Genomic DNA, 16,891 nt, shown 5'->3' on the forward strand with positions numbered 1-16,891 from the left:
CAGGATCAAAAATAGCCATCTATAGTGGGAAAAGTGCGAGCAAATATCACATGGTGCCAGTGAAATGGGAATCATGTTACTCTTTTCAGCTGGAACATACCTCTTACATCATGTCTGGCCACAGCAGCCGCTACAGCGGCTGCTCCCTGCAGGAATGTAACTTCTTGGTGGCAACAAATTGTGACTTGACAGCAAGACCAACAAATCAACGTTGAAGCATCTGACCTACTTATTACAGTAGATTGCTTTGCTGAATATTGTAAGCCTGGCTCTCACTCTCTAGCCCTGCACACTACAAAGCTGGGGATATGGATTATAGAGCAACTTTAGGACCCTCTCACAAATGTTTTTTAAAGATTTAGAGCATGACATGAATGCTGAGAGGAGTGTGAAAGAATTGTGCTTTGCTTTGTTCACGACCCTTGGCAACTTGCAGAATTACAGACTAGTAGCCTTTTGAGGAGGTTGTGTTCCACAACTAAGCAGCAGCTCTGGTGCAGAGTTTACACAGAACAAATAAAGCTGATACATGGAAGGGCAGAGCTGCTAAATGGGGTAGGAGAGAATACTGTGGATGAAGAAAGGTCTATGACATTTTCTCAGCCTCTGCTGAGAGGGATGAACCATTGCTTTGAGGACAGCCCCAGTAGAGTTTACTCTGGTGGGATCACATGAGGGACAGCCCATGTTGGAAATACTCGGCCCCACCCATCACAAAAAGACTTGTAAGTAATTGCTCTATTTAGAGAGCTAAATGAGAAAACATCCAGAATTATGACAGTCACGATCTAGTTCTTGTATTTCCTTGTGGACGGCAAACTGTACAATTGTTTCCTCTCCCTGTTCTTACCAGGATCAATCGAGGTCAGATGATGGTAACTTTTGCAGACAGCAGGTCAGCGCTCAGTGTTCTGGATATGGATGGTATTAAGGTAAAATCATCTCCAATTTATTTTAGTGAATTCACACCAAACTTTTCAAAAATGGGTGACTTAGGTTAGATACCCACATTCATGTTTAGGCACCTGAAGCTTTACTACTGAGTGCTGCAGCAGATGCAGTGTTATCTCACCCAGCACTGCTTGTGAGGTGCTCACTCTCAGTGAGGGTACCTCTTCACTAGCTTGTTACTTCGAGCTAGGTAGGGTAATGAGGGCAAGCGGAGTTGAAAATGAAGCCCGGGATTTAAATATCCCGGGCTTCATTTGCATGTTCCTGGGCGCCGCCATTTTTAAATCCCCCTTAGTCCGAACTCCGTGCCCGCAGTTACACGCGGCACGGAGTAGGTAGTTCGAATTAAAGATCCTAATTATCCTTCCACGAGGAGTATCGGTAGTTCGAATTAGGATCTTTAATTCGAACTACCTACTCCGTGCCGCATGTAGCCACAGGCACGGAGTTCGGACTAAGGGGGATTTAAAAATGGCGGCGCCCAGGAACATGCAAATGAAGCCCGGGATATAAATATCCCGGGCTTCATTTGCAACTCTGCTTGCCCTCATTACCCTACCTAGCTCGAACTAACGAGCTAGTGTAGACGTACCCTGACTGTTCTGTTGCTTGTAGTCAGGACTGGCCTTACCATGAGGCGAACTGAGGCAGCCGCCTCAGGTGCCAGATTGTGGGGGGGGCACCACTGGGACCCAGAGTGTAGAAAATTGTGTCTGCTGTTGGTGCATATGTAGTCTATCTGCAGTACCATGAAAGGAGTAGAACGGGAAGAAGGCAGTTTTGGCCCAAGCGAGGGGAATGGGGGCGTCATTTGAGCTCCCCGCCTCAGGTGCCAAAATGTTTTGGGCCGGTCCTGCTTGTAGCAGAGCTCTGGGGACTATCTACCATTGTCAACCCTCATCACACACTGATTTTTCAAGCGTACCAGACAAACTGCTTGGAATTATGTGAAGCATGTACTATTACACAAACCATGAACTGTTATGGAAAATGTGTTAGCAGCTAAAGGGTCTGCTCTGCTTTATGGTTTAATATCAGGCTGCCAGAGCAATTATGATATGAGTGGGATTTTTCAAAATGCCTAAGTCAGTGATTCTCAACCAGGGGTATGTAGACTGCTCTATATATTATTTACTGAAATGTAAGTACAATATTTATATTCTAATTAATTTATTTTATAATTATAGGTAAAAATGAGAAAGTTAGCCATTTTTCAGAAATAGTGTAGCTGTGACACTTGTATTTTTATAACTGATTTCGTAAGCAAGTAGCTTTAAGCGAGGCAAGACTAATCGGATTTCTGAAATGGGTACAGTAGTCTGGAAAGGTTGAGAGCCACTGGACTAACTGGTTTAAGAGCATTTTTTCCCATATGCTCTTAAGTCACTAAGATACTTTTGAAAATACCCTCCCTAATTATTATAATCATAATTTTAAACATTGTGTAGCATAATTGCTGTGATATTTTACCATTTTTCTCCAATGCCAAATGACTGTTGAATGCAGTATTGAGTAACCAAGAACTACAGAGCTAATTTCAGTATGAAAACTGTGAAGAAAAGACATGAACCATAAATAAGCCCAATAAGAGCAGTAGAGTTGTTCAGTTAATACCTGGAGTGTTGTTCCATCCAAAGGATAAATTCTGGAGGTTTTTTCCCTTGATGTCATTAGGAAGACTATTTTCTTTTCAATGAACTTCTGAAATGATTCTGTTGCCATCCAGATTTCTGAAGCACTTATGGGAACATTCTCATTTAATCAGCCTGTCGGGGCACTATTCTCATCTTTGTAATAATTCTCTTAACCAAAGGAAAACAATTCTTTCTTGACTCTAGGTCAAAGGCAGAGCAGTGAATATCCGGCCTAAGACTAAGGATTGGCTGAAGGGCTTTCAGGAGGAAATCGCTCGAAAACGGGAGAGCATCGCACCCATGTCACCCACAGCAAACTCCTGTCTGTTGGAGGAAAACTTTGATTTTTCAAGTTTGGACTATGAATCAGAAGGTCAGTGGCACAACTCTAGGCTCAGCTATGAGAATCTGCATTGTTCACTTTGGTTGTGGGGAAAGGGTTGTTGTCAGCGTGTGATCTCTATCTTAGTTTGTAGTGAAACCGTTCTTAAAAACAGGTTTGTGAACAAAGCCCTGGTCTGGCATTGTGAGCTATTTAGGTAGACCTGCTATCCACACCCGCTTGCACACTGTCACATTCACCATACATTAAAATGATCTGTAGCTGTGTATTTTAAACTGGAGGTCCTGATGCAAAAGGGGGCCACAAGGGTTCTCCCCCACATCGTAAGGAGATTGTAAGAGTACAACAATGTCACTGGGGGAGAGGAGATACAGCAGACATTGCTTTCTGGCCACCCAGACCTGAAGGGAGCACCACAGTCAACAACAGCACAGAAGTCAGGGTTGCAATACCATATCTTCCTTCTGTGCTGCTGCTGACAGCAGTGCTGCCTTCAGAGCTGGGCACCCAGATGCCACTGTCTGTCCACCCTTCTCTGACAGCAGCACCACTGCAGCATCAGTGCCAGTGTAAGGGTGGCAATACCACGAATCTGCACCTCAGTATGTACAGTAATTTGCTAGCACTTTTTCTGAGGGGGATGGGGAAGTCACCACGGCCTGAAATATTTTCAAAGGGGAGGGGGGGCAACAAAAATAAAAGGTTTGAGAACCCTAATCTGTATACACAAAAAGTCTATAATAAAAGCACATGGAAGTAACAAAAAATTGCCTACGCTAAAATAACCAGTATAGAAAATGGGAGTGAGAAGGGAACGTGTGTTCTGACAGTGTTTGTATTATTAAATATTTTGTTTTAGGTGATATACTAGATGATGAAGATGATTATTTGGATGACATGCTGCCTCAGCACCCAATAACAGAGATGACAGAAGGCTTATCTGAGAGTCCTGAATATTTTACTGTAGCACCCACTGTAACTTCAAGCAAATCTCCAGTGCTTAGTGGAGGAAAGCCACGTCCATATAAAGGTAACTTACATGGCTTCTTTAAAGCAAGGCCTTAAAGTTCATTTCTTTATGCTTCTCCTGGCTATTTGTTGTGTTCACATGTTGTGTCTTGGCTTATGCTTAGAAGGCTTTGCAGCACAAGGACAAAATATGTTTATTTTGGTTCATAGAAGTGCCCAGCACAGAGGCACCCAGGATCCATGACTGCAACTTCTGAACACTACTGCAATACAAAAACAGGAGAGTTAATTAAGCTGAAGCCTGCTTTGATTCTGTTCTGTTCAGGGCAAGGTAATTGTGCCTAGGAGAGGTACCCACGTATACATTGTTTAGTTATACCCCCCACTGGCAAGTTGCCCTAGCAGTTAAGTATGTTTAAGGCTACAATTTTATCATGGAGGTCATGGACATCACGGAATCTGTGACTTTAGCCCGCAGGCAACTAGGAGCTGCAGGGTCCCACTGCTGCCCAGTGCAGCTAGAAAACTGCAGGGTACTCTTGCTACTCAAGGCAGTGGGGGTAACAGCCTGGGTGCCAGGGAAGACTCTGCAGCTCCTGGCCAGCATAGGTGGCAAGGGAACTCTGCTGCTCCTGAGCAGCAGGGGACACCCCCAATTCCACCCAGGCATGGGGAACCTCACAGCTCTTCTCTGCTGCAAGTGCTAGGGGCTTCAACTAGCCACGGGTGAGGGGAGATCTCACAGCTCCTGGCCGGCTCCCACAGCTCCCAGCCTTTGGCAGTGGGGAACCCCACAGGTCAACGCTGTGGGGAAGGGACTCAGGGGCTCCCAAGTCCCCATAGGTGGTGGGGGCCCTCAGAGCTCCCAGCCAGGCTTCTACTGCTGCCTAGCAGCTCCCCATTTTGCAATGGATATTTTTAGTACAAGTCAGGGACAGGTCACAGACAACAAAGAGAAATTCATGGAAACCTGTGACCAGTCCCTGACTTGTACTAAAAATATCCATGAATAAATTGTAGCCAAATGTCTGTATCATAAATGACCGGGTTGCTTTTTCACTCCTCTGTTTTGTTGTAACATTATTGTGCAAAGAGAATGTGAAGCTGGAGAAGGAGTCACATCAATCTAAATTACATCAAGATCTAGCCTAGCCTGCAGGCCTATCATTGTAGTTGCACACTGGTCTGGCTTTAGCAGCCAAGCACAGTCAGAATGGGCTAAAAGGTGGAAGGGAGATCTCCATGGAACACCTCAGTACAGCAGTGAATGACTCAATAGCAAGGATGGTAAGTATCGATTAACTGACTTATTGAATAGTCAGTGTGTCAGATATTCAATTGACAGGATGCCTTGGCCTTTGAAGTGTAGCAACAGCCTCTGAGGAATCCTGTGCCTGGGAGGAATTGGAGGCGTCCCTTCAGGAGCAGCAAATGGCTGTTGCTACATTTCAAAGGTGAAAGTGTTGCTTGGAGCCTGGAGTCAGCAGGGGAGTCCCCAGCTGACCCTGGGCTGCACAGGGCATGTCAAAGTGGCAGCACCACAGGAAGCCCGGGGTCTGGCCCCAGGCTTCAAAAAGCGCTGACACTTTGAAGTACCGCCTCTTCTTCCTCTACCTTGCTGCCTCTATCTCATAGAGGCAGCAAGGGGGAGGGGAAGTGACTAGTCGACTTTTGCTTATCGGATAGTCGACTAGTCCTTCACATCCCTACTCAATAGCTATCTCTATTCTCTTACAAACATTACTGAAACAGCATTATGGGAGACATGGCAACTTTCCAATGAGCTATAAAGTTAAGGTCCTGGTTACCTAATGATAACATGATTTTTTTTTTATGCTAGCATTGTTAACTGAACTATCCTGACCAGTTCCAATTTGGCTTTAGTTAAGCAGCATATAATTGTTCACTTCTTGTCCTAATCTGATGTGTTGTTAAACAGTTGTGAATTCCACCTAAGGAATGCACAAAACCAGCATTTTATTTTTTATTAAACTACCTTAAATGTGTTGCATACATGGGGAAAAAAAAGGTTGTCTAGCATGTTTTTCATGTACGAATAACTGATTTATAAAACAAAGGAAATAGTATCTGTAATCAGTGAATTCAAGTGTTTGTTTCTAGTCACCATGTCCTTCTAGATAATTCAGGGGGTTGCCAAGTTAGTCTGTACAGGATACATTTAAAAAACAACAAATGGTCTGGTAGCACTTTATAGACTAACACAACATGTAGATGGTATCATGAGCTTTTGTGGGCACAACTCACTTCTTCAGATGACTGGAGTTTTGAGTTTAGGATGTGCAGACCCAAAATGAATAGGGGAGAAAATGGGGGGCGGGGGAACAAGGAGCAGAGGATATGGAAATATCAAAGGGAAAAACAGGAAGGCAGAACTGGGAATAGTAAGCACCTGAAGATTGGGTAGTTAAAACAAAGCAGATAGGAATCAAAGACAATAACAGGAGTCTACAGAAAGAGCTGTTTGCACCTTAATTGTATGTTAGGTTGATAGTGTCCCAACCATCCCTCATCATGATTGAGGCCATTAGCATGAGAATTGAACATGCGGATAAATTGTAATTCCAATGCCTCTCTGTGTATTTGGCTAGTAGAATTGGTTTGTGCCAAGACAGCCGCTTCTAGATAATGTTAAAACTAGTTGAGCTCATCCTCTAACACCTATTTTTTGTTTATAAATTGAAAGAGGAAAACAAGATTTCCTGCTTTTTCAATTCCAGTTGCAGAGGACATCTTATTGGAAAATAACAGGAGAGTGTTTAGAAATGTCTAAATTGAGAAAATGAGAGAGTGTTTGTGAATGGGACACTAAACATAAGCGATTTCCTAAAAAGCTATTAGCCATATACTGTTGCTCACATCTAGCAGTCTCGCTCAGTTTTCAAATCCCATGTGCCCCTCTCCTGACACTCCATTCGTGCTGTATCTCTGCCATAATTCTCAAATACTTTTCTGTTTTTTGCTGAATCTCCCCCTAGATGATTCTGACCTAGCTGAATTAAAGAAGGATCTGGAAGGAGGTGGGGAGCTTCGCCACCGTTCTCCAAGCAGATCTCTGTCTGTTCCTGGCAGGCCTCGCCTGCCTCAGCCACCCCAGAGACCTCCCCCTCCAGGTAAGATTGAAGTTTCTTTTTAAAAGTTCTTCCATGTCATCTGGACTCCATTGTTGCTACTAATAATGAAAGGTAAATACCTCCATCTGCTTAAATCCTCACCAACTGCTGTTTCAGTCAAGCAGAATTTTTGCTTGGCGTAAGCTCTTGTGATGTTGAACAACTACTGTTTCACTCCAACAGTGGCTGCATTTCAGTGATAGGTGGGAGGGACCAAAGCCTGAACTCCAATTCCCTGAGCAGGGGTTCAAAGCCCAAAGGCTTCAATCCCAGGTAGGGGGCCTGTAAGTGAACCCCACTACCCAGGGCTCTTGAGCTTTGGCCCAAGACAGTGGGGCTTGAGCTTCAGCCCTGGATCACAGCACGTTTAAGCCAGCCCTGGTGATCCCATTAAATTGGGATCGCAACCCACTTTGGGATCCTGCCCCACAGTTTGAGGACCACTACAATAGAGTATATCTTTTAAAAATACAGTCAGTTCGTCAGTGTGGTCCTTCCTTTCTTATGTGCTTTGACCAGAAAGTGAATAGTTAAGAACATCGCCACCAGAATTGTCAGAAATGGGCTGCAGCATTAATGCTCAGTTGAGATTATTTATTAAAAACTGCACAGATGCTTACATTTGAAAAGTCATTCTCACTCCCCTTGCAGCTGGAGTGTGTGTCAAAAAATCCCCTTCCGATGGTTCCATCTCCTCAGGAGGCCACTCTCTGTGCTCCATCCTGCAGACGGCAAAGCTTCTCCCAGGGGCGCCTCAGCAACCAGTGAGTCCCTCAGCACCGCACCATCGTGCCAAACAGGTCATAAAAAACAGGATCAGGTGCTAGTTAGAGCCTAAATCCACCAACCAGCGGGTGCGATTTGAGTCAGGAGGGCTGAGCAAAGCAGTAAGGATACATTCACGCTGTAGTTACCCAGCAACAGTAACTTTGGGACATAATCAGAAGGGGGGGGGGAACGGAGTGTGTGTGTGTGTGTGTGTGTGTGTGTGTGTGTGTGTGTGTGTGTGTGTGTGTGTGTGTGTGTGTGTGTTATACACACTTGCCTACGTACACGTACATACAGACACAGGCAGACTTATTAAAATAAGTAATGGCAGGTCTACACTAGAAGCACTACCTCAGTGCCCAGAGCCATCCCATTCAGGCCTCTCTCTTTGGGGAGGCCCACAGCAGCTGTATGGACAGGATGGTCCCCCCATACTGATGTTAGCCGCGGGGCCTAGAGCAGCCTAGGTGGTTTCTGGGGAAAGGGGGAACTGGAGCTGGCAGCAGGGACCAAGCCATCCTCCCTTCCCCCCCACAGACTTACTGTGGTTTCAGGAGCTACAGGAAGCAGAGTGACACCTGTTCTGCACCACTCCCATCTCCCAGCTGGGTTGATCTGCTTCACCATGGCGGCGGGAAAGCAGAGTGCCTCGCCTCTACCCCTCTCTGCTTCCCCAAGCGATGCAGGACTCGGGGGGAGTGGGAGGCAGGAGGGGACAGAACAGAGGGTTATAGGAAGGTATTGAGTGGGGGAAGGAGTGTGAAGGAACAAAGTGGGGGTTGTCCCAGGCCCTACATCTCCCTAGGAACAGCCCTGTCAGCACCACTGTAACTTGTCTGGTGAAGATGCACTATGCCGACCAGAGAGCACTCTCCCGTAGGCATAATCAGGGCTCGACAATCTATTGAATCTACTCGCCCATGGCGAGCAGATTTCAGCCTGGCACCCCGTTTACTGGCGGCGCGCGCATGCGCAATGCAGCTCTTGCACATGCGCAGTGCGGGGCTGGCGAGCGGCTTCCGCCACGGTTCGTCAAACCCTGGGCATAATTACTCTACTTCCGTGAGAGATAGTAGCTCTTTCAATGGGAGAGCATCTCCTGCCAACGTAGTGTGGGGTGGACAGTGCTTAGGTCACTGTAACTTGCATCGCTGGCTGCATGTATATGTATTTTTCACATCCCTGAGCAGCATAAGTTGGATGGATGTAAGTGGTGGACCAGACATTGAAACTGCGACAGTGGCACCTCTGCAGCACCTCAGTGTAACCGCTCACAGGAGGGGCTCCATCAGCGTAGCACTGTCTACGCCAGGAATTAGGTTGGCCTAACTGTGCCACTCAGGGCTGTGGATATTTCACACCCCTGAGTGATGGAGCAGGGTCACTTTTTGGTATAGACCTAGCCTAAGTTTCTGAAGGGATTGAAGAGCAGTGGAGATAGAGCAATTATGGCAAAACCAAGACAAGAAAGGTCTGTTAAGTTACTTTGCTTTAGTACTAATGCTAACACACATTCCTGCACAGTAATGCTGTGCTGTGATCCTATGTCAGCCATGGCCTTGGTGGTCACAGTCCAGTGTCTGGTGCATATGTGAAGGGCACACGAGAAACCACAACCATAGCTCGTACCCTCAATGGAGAGGCCCAGGGCTGAATAGACCTGTGGACTAGACTCTCCGGTCTCATACACGGTAGCCCCTTCCTAGTCAAGAGGCACATTAGCGGGATCCTGTACTGTTCCCTGTGCTGGACCTTCAGACTTGGCTCTGGGCTATGACTGGGGGGCACCTTTAAAAGTAAAATTTACTAATAAATGCTGTGAAAATATTTTCCTTTCCTCCATCAGACAAGAGACAGGTAATGAGATTAATCATGGCAGCTACAGCTAGCAACAAAGATCTAACAGCTGCCAAAGAAAAATTAAAGCCATTTTTAAATATTAGTATATTCTCCAATAGCCACCAGTTGAGTTTTGTGGAAACCGGTGTATGAATCACTGGATGTGATTACATGTGTACAGCATACAGCCTGCTGGTTAAAGGATAGCACAGGAAAAGCATTTTCCTTCAGAATTACTCACCTACTCTTCCCCACCCCCCTTTTATTGTTATAAGCCTAAAGCCCGGACTGGAATAAGTAAGCCTTATAATGTCAAGCAGATCAAAACCACCACACCTCAGGAAGCGGAGGAAGCTATTAGATGCCTGATGGAAGCAAAAGGAGGTAAGCAGAGCTTTCCAATAGAGTTCCAAAATCTCCAGATAAACAAAATGAAGGTTTATTTTATCCTTCCCTGATGACAACCTAAATAAGACATATATTTATGCTCATATTACATTTAATACTGCTTTGTGAGCTCCTGCGAGATTTTCCTGGGAATGTTTTCTGTCATTTTGGATACCAATTGTCTTTCTGTTTCAAGATTAATATTAAAGGGACCCCATCAAATTTTAAATTAAGTAATATTTTAAAACCTGTCCCTGCAGTTCCTGTTACTAAGAACATCATAGATTATGATATTCAGCTGTACTCTGAAAAAGACAGCTATCATCTTCCTTCTCAACAGATCTGTTCCCGGAGGGGTAGCTGTTCACTTCAGGAACAACAGAGTTCACATGCCCAGCTAGCAGAGTGTAGTCTACACAGCTACGGTAGAGTGATATGGGTTCTAGTCACACTCCCACATCAGCACCAAAATTGTTAAGTTGTAAATACGGAATCTTTATTGTTGATGAAGCATAAACCAGAAACAATTCAACTTTATCCTCACATCCCAGCATGGGCTGGCAATTAGAAGAAAATGTCTTTTCATTTGTAAAACTGAGCTAATGTAATCAGGAATCATTAAGAGAGAATAACCTTGGGACGCCACATTGCCATTTTTATATTTGCTCTTGAGAGCATGTTTGCACATTAAATGAGAAAGAATTGGTGAAAACAAATTTTCTTTGCACTAGTTTATTAGTTTACTTTCTGTATTTCACCTGGCGTGGCTAAGAAAACTAGCCTTGTCATTTTCATTTTAGGAGTCTCATGCTCTAGTAACACCTTCTACAGCATTTTTCATCCATAAAACACAAAGTGCTTTACAAAGGAGAGCAGTATCATTATCCCTCTTTTATATATGGGGAAACTGAGGCACAGAGAGATTAAAATGTCATGCCCAAAGCCATCCAGCAGGCCAGTGGCAAAGTCTGGAATCTAATCCATCCATTGACCATTGTGTAATAGTACAATGCTGCTGTTTTTAGGTTGGAAGTGCTGCTGGAAAGGAGTGTAATGAATATGCAATGACTAGTTTTTCATAAAATTAAAGACACGCTAGTGATATGTTTTTGGTGAAATTCTGTGCTTATTGCCAAAACTTTCATCTTCAGTATGAACATTGTCCCTTTAAAGTACTGGGCAAAAGAATTTTGGAAAATAAGACCATGAAGGAAATCGATCTTTGAACTACACTTCAGACAGATTCAAACAATGGTTGTTTTTGCATTTCAGGAACACAAGAGGATGCTCTAAAGCCTGCTCCGATAAGAACCCAAACATTCACCCCACCTAACGCCTTTCCCAGCGTCTCCAAGTCAGCATCATTTCCGGGGATACAACCAGGACCTATGCTCGTGCCCCATCGCCCTCCACCCAAAGTTCCGACTGTAAAGAAACCAGTGGCTTTGCAAAGAACTGGAGTCAAACCCGAAAATGTAAGATAGCTACCGCAGAACACATCAGCTATTCATTGTGTGCTTTAGCAGGGGTGGCAAGTTGTTAAATAGTTTACATGAAGTTCTGAGTCTGGCTCAGGAATCTGTTTGACATCTTCTGTCCCTGAAGTGTGTTTGCACATGGCAGTCACTGTGGCCTATATGCACAGTAAATGAACTTCAAGTAGAGGAAATTATTATTCCCCATTTTGACAAAGTTATTACTAGCTGGTTCTATCCATATTCAGCTCTTTTATCATCCGTCTCTGATAGTCCGTCCTCTTGGTAGTTGTTTCCCTCCCCTGAACTCCTCACTTGTCCATACCTTTCTGATTGTCTAGAACTGAATGCAGAATTCCAGATATTATTTTACCAAATCTGCATCTTCTCCTTGGTTTGCCTCTCATGCATCCTAAACTTGTGATAATACCTATGAACTTATATATAGTTTGGTGATTATTTTCAAACCTCTGTTTCTTTCTGCATTGTTGCTCCACTGATCAAACTGCATCTGAAACACTGAAATGTAGGTTGCCGTTGGTAAGAGTCAAAGAAAATGCTAAAATGTCTGAGAATTAGCCCTGAGCAAATACAGAAAATATATTTTATTTGGTCTTACCTCCATCCAAAGCCCTTATTTCAAATTGATGTCAAAATTGTTTAGAAATTGCCTTTTTCATTTTGGGGGGGTTTTGTTGGGGGTTTTTAATATTTATTTATTTAGAACAAAATTTTGTTGCTTTCTTAGGCCATGTCTACACTACAGGTAAGATCAAAGCAGCTGAAGTCGATCTTCTGGGCTGCAAATTAGTGGATCTAGTGAAAACATGCTAGTTTGAACTGAGAGGGAGCACCCATCGATGCTGGTAGCCTTGCTACCAGCGAAGTCGAAGGGAGAGTGTGCTCCATTCAACTTCCTAGAGTGTGATTGGCTCCAAAATTCGAGTTAAGATACACAATTAACGTAGCTGAAGTTGCGTATCTTACTTCGAACTTATCCCCTAGTGTAGACCAGACCTTAGAGAAAAACAAAATCCCCAAAGTTCATACAACCAGTTTTGTTCATAGCAGATAACAAATGTCCCTTCTGAACTGAGAAACTGCAAGTCAAGCTTTGAACCAAAAATAATGGTTTTATTAAGTTATAAATCACAGAGTTGGTTTATTGGAGTTGCCAGAGCTTGTGATGTCAGCTACACTATTCCAAGTGTTACTTCTTAACACTAACAAAATGTATCTGAAAACTGACAAGAGAAATAGCCTGCCACAACCAATAAATAGTAAAACATCTTCTCCAGGAGCCCAGTGGTAAGGGTTCTAGCCTGACACTTGGCTCTGCCACAGACTCTGTGTGACCTTGGGCAAATCATTTAGTCCCAGTTCTCATAGCTGTCACATGGGTATTGTGAGGATAAATATATTAAAGATCGTGATGTGCTCCTGTAGAATATTACAATAATGGAGGCCGTATGAGTACCGTAGATATGTCCTTTCATATTCTTCCTCTGTGACGGTCTTTGCTAAACAATTCTTCTCTTAAAGTTAGTTTTTTACGGTCTCTATCTTACCTCAGTCTGGAAAGGCACTACTTGTATGCCCTAAGGTAGTTCACACAGCCTTCCACTGAGCAGAACCACAAAAATAAGGTAGAGAAATAAACCGAACAGCCCCATTCCTTCTCAAGAGACTCTTTTCACAAGTATATGTATTAAGAACAGTCTTTCCTCAAATTTAACTAACCCTCATCTACTCCTGACATATTTCAAAATAGACAGACTAAAGGTATTTCACGATAAATTACATAACAGTTCCTATGCTAGTTTGTCCACTGCCCACTTGGGGTTTAGGTACATGGAGCATTAGTCTGTACCCGTTCGTGTGGTTTCAGTCAGAAGTATTGAGAACAGGAGATAGAGAATAATAATTACATTGAGATAATTAGCTAGAACTAAATTAACCTGGCCTCAAAATGTATTACTGTGGGCTGCTTGAGCACGTGTAGCTGGTTAATCATCCTGCCCATGCAGTTTAAGCATACTGGGCTAAATCCAATAGGAATGAGCTTTTCCTTCCTTTAACAAGGAGAAGGGAATCCATATGGCCAGGACTTATAATGGCATGGATGTTGACTTCAGTGGCACTAGTAACATGATAACACCTTTAAAACCAAACGCAATGTCACATTTTTTCCAATTATCCCTTTCTGCTTCGATTTTTTTTCTTTTTCTTTCTTGCTTGAGAAGCATATAAGGCACTAAGGAAGAATGCAAAATTCCACGTGATTTAAGAAACAAATGCACTTCTTGGCTTAGCGGGAGTTAATTGTCCTTCAACCTTGCGCATCACAAGGCATGTGCTAATGCTCCATTAATGCAACCCTTAGGAAGCCTTATTATTTAAATATTACTGCAGCAAGAAAAGTCATATTTAAAGAACGCCTCAAAATTTCAGTGTCGGGCAGTGTGGCCCCAAGCATAATTCTGATATGAAAAAGAAAATGGTCACAAAGGAATGTATTTTGAACTCAGTGAGTGAACAGGACTTAAACTTCTACTTCCCCACATACTGCACTGGAAAGTAACACCATAGTATGCAATGTGACACATAAGAGCAAAGCAGGGCTACTTTAAAGCTAATACTCCCATGCCTTTACTTTCTACTTCCTCATCTCTTTCAGCAGTTCCACCAAATTCTTTCAGTAATGCACTCAACACAGTTTGTATCCTCTTTATCCCAACTACTATGTGATCGTTTTCCCCTCTAGATGGGCAGAGCTAGTGCTGTGACCAAGTCTGCATTTAAAATGTCACTCATTCTTATATTTCTTTTGTTCCCTTTCTCAGCCTGTATGTCCAGAAGAGCAGCTTGACCAGCAGCCTGCCCGCTTTCACATTGGATTGTCTGAGTCCTGCCTTGAAGCCAAAGGCATCACCAGTCCCACTAGAATCACCCCTGTGCCTAAGCCCAGAACAATGCCGCCTGGCAAAGCTCCTGAGAGAAGAAACAGCAGCGACAGGCAGCCTCCCAGCCCAGGCATTTCGGAGGCAAGTGTGCCACCTCTGCAGAACTCCTCCTTTGCCCCAAAGGTTCCGCCCCGAAGGAAGAAGTCTGCTCCTGCTGCTCTTCACCAGCAGGTGCTTCAGAGCAGTAACAGTGTGCTTCTCAGGGGCTTAACATTCAATTCCAACAACAACAATTGTCCTTCAGAGCACAGTCCCACAGCACAGGAACTTGACATCCTCTCTCTTTCTCCCAGAGATTCTGAGCTTTCAGCTTGCACATCCACTGCCAGCCCAGACGGCAGTGGTACTAAGCACTTGACAGCGACTGTTCTGGAGTTTATCGCTGACTTTCAAGGCCCTCCTACCACAGACATCCAGCAGCTACCACAGTTTGACACCAATTCACTAACAGAGAGTGTCAGTCTCTTAGACCTGGACACAGATGTTTCCTTTCCACTTGCCACACCAGCAACAACTAGCCCCACACACACTCCGAGAGATTTGAAACTCCCCAGTCACTGGGTTACATTTAGTGACGATGAAGACAATGGTACCTCATCAGAGGGAGTCAGCAAACTGCTTGTCTTAGAGGAAAACAAAAATACCTTGATGGACACAAATGCTAATTTAGAGTTGGGAGATTTTTTCCCTTGATTTTTTTTTCCCTACAGAAATCTAATAATGTTACAAGATAAAAATCTGCTTTGAATGAACAGCTGAATTAATCATGGCAAAACCACATTTTATTTTTGTTTTGTTTATAACAAAAATACTACCACAATTGGGAGGGAGGGGAATACAAGCCAACTTGCTAAAAAAACAACAACTTTGGTCTAAATTATTTCCCTTTTTCTAATCCAGCTGAAAAATAAAGTGACATTTCATGTAGTGAGAGTATTTAAGAGTATATAATGATGTACAAAGAAAACAAGCACAAAGTTTATAGGCATAATTTATATTTCAAACAATTTCTATAATTTAAAATAAAGACTTGTCTACATGGTAAAATTACCAGCAGAGCTACAACAGTATAATTATATCACTATACTAATTCTGAGGAAAGAATGTCCCCATAGGGAATGATCATAAAATGATTTTAGCAATATAATTACACCGCTATAATTCTGGCAGTAAATATGCTGTAGATAAGTCCTATGTTGCATCTCTTGCATGTGACTTACAACTAGTGGCTGGTTCTGTAGTCTCCTGGTATTAGCCTGCTGGCTAAATTCCTCAATCCTCATCAGTTATTGAGAAGTATAAGGAGTGGAGGATGTCATAGATTAGATGCTATTTTGATGAACATGCTGGTTTTTAGTCGCAACCTTGCAACTGCACACAGATATTACAATAGGCCCCTTAGGGTGCATCTATACAGCACCCTTACCTCAAAATAGCTTATTTCAAAGACAGCACTAAATTTCGAAATTAAGCACTATTCCGACAAGTCCCTTAACCCTTGTGGAATGAAGGTTACAGGGATGCTGGAATAGCATGCCTGTTATTTCAAAATATATTTAAAGATACTTAAAGACATGGAATTGCTATTTTGAGATACTTCCAATATCCCAAAATAGCCCCACTGTCTAGACGTAGCCTTATAGAATCCTAGAACTGGAAGGGACCTCGAGAAGGCATCAAGTCTAGTCCCCTGCCCTCATGGCAGGACCAAACACTGTCTAGATCTTCCCTGATGGATGTCTATCCAACCTGCTCTTAAATATCTCTGGAGATGGAGATTCCACAGCCTCCCTAGGCAATTTGTTCCAGTGTTTAATCACCCTGACAGTTAGGAACTTTTTCCTAATGTCCAACCTAAACCTCCCTTGCTGAAATTTAAGCCCATTGCTTCTTGCCCTATCATCAGAAGCCAAGGAGAACAATGTTTCTCCCTCCTCCTTGTAACACCTTTTTAGATGCCTGAAAACCGCTATCATATCTCCTCTCAGTCATCTCTTTTCTAAACTAAACAAGTCCAATTCTTTCAGAAGACCATCTTTCTTGAAATGTGGTGCCCAGAACTGGACACAATACTCCAATTGAGGCCTAATCAGCACAGAGTAGAGTGGAAGAATGATTTATTGTATCTTGCTCATAGCACTCCTGTTAATGCATTCCAGAATCATGTTTGCTTTTTTTGTAATAGTATCTCACTGTTGACTCATATTTAGCTTGTGGTCCACAATGACCCCTATAGATCCCTTTCAGCAGTACTCCTTCCTGGACAATCACTTCCCATTCTGAATGTGTGAAAACTGATTGTTCCTTCCTAAGTGGAGTACTTTGCATTTGTCCTTATTAAACTTCATCCTGTTTACGGCCATTTCTCCAGTTTGTGCAGATCATTTTGAATTTTGACCCTGTCCTCCAAAGCACTTGTGACCCCTCCCAG

The 16,891-nt window shown here is 43.4% G+C and overlaps 1 protein-coding gene across 2 annotated transcripts in view; it reads left to right on the forward strand.

Annotated features, from left to right (window-relative positions):
• The window catches only part of SYNJ2 (synaptojanin 2), an 84,187-nt gene extending 67,706 nt beyond the window's left edge, over positions 1-16,481 (forward strand). For both annotated transcript variants that reach the window (XM_075924523.1, XM_075924524.1), the window contains 8 exons: positions 854-932; positions 2,790-2,958; positions 3,788-3,958; positions 6,894-7,028; positions 7,680-7,792; positions 9,911-10,019; positions 11,295-11,497; positions 14,341-16,481. In XM_075924523.1, the coding sequence (XP_075780638.1) occupies positions 854-932; positions 2,790-2,958; positions 3,788-3,958; positions 6,894-7,028; positions 7,680-7,792; positions 9,911-10,019; positions 11,295-11,497; positions 14,341-15,153 (1,792 nt within the window). In that variant the 3' untranslated portion in view covers positions 15,154-16,481. The remainder of the gene's footprint in view (positions 1-853; positions 933-2,789; positions 2,959-3,787; positions 3,959-6,893; positions 7,029-7,679; positions 7,793-9,910; positions 10,020-11,294; positions 11,498-14,340) is intronic.
• The last annotated feature ends 410 nt before the right edge of the window (positions 16,482-16,891 follow it).

The sequence above is a fragment of the Pelodiscus sinensis genome, chromosome 3 (assembly GCF_049634645.1).
Source record: "Pelodiscus sinensis isolate JC-2024 chromosome 3, ASM4963464v1, whole genome shotgun sequence".
NCBI lineage: Eukaryota > Metazoa > Chordata > Testudines > Trionychidae > Pelodiscus > Pelodiscus sinensis.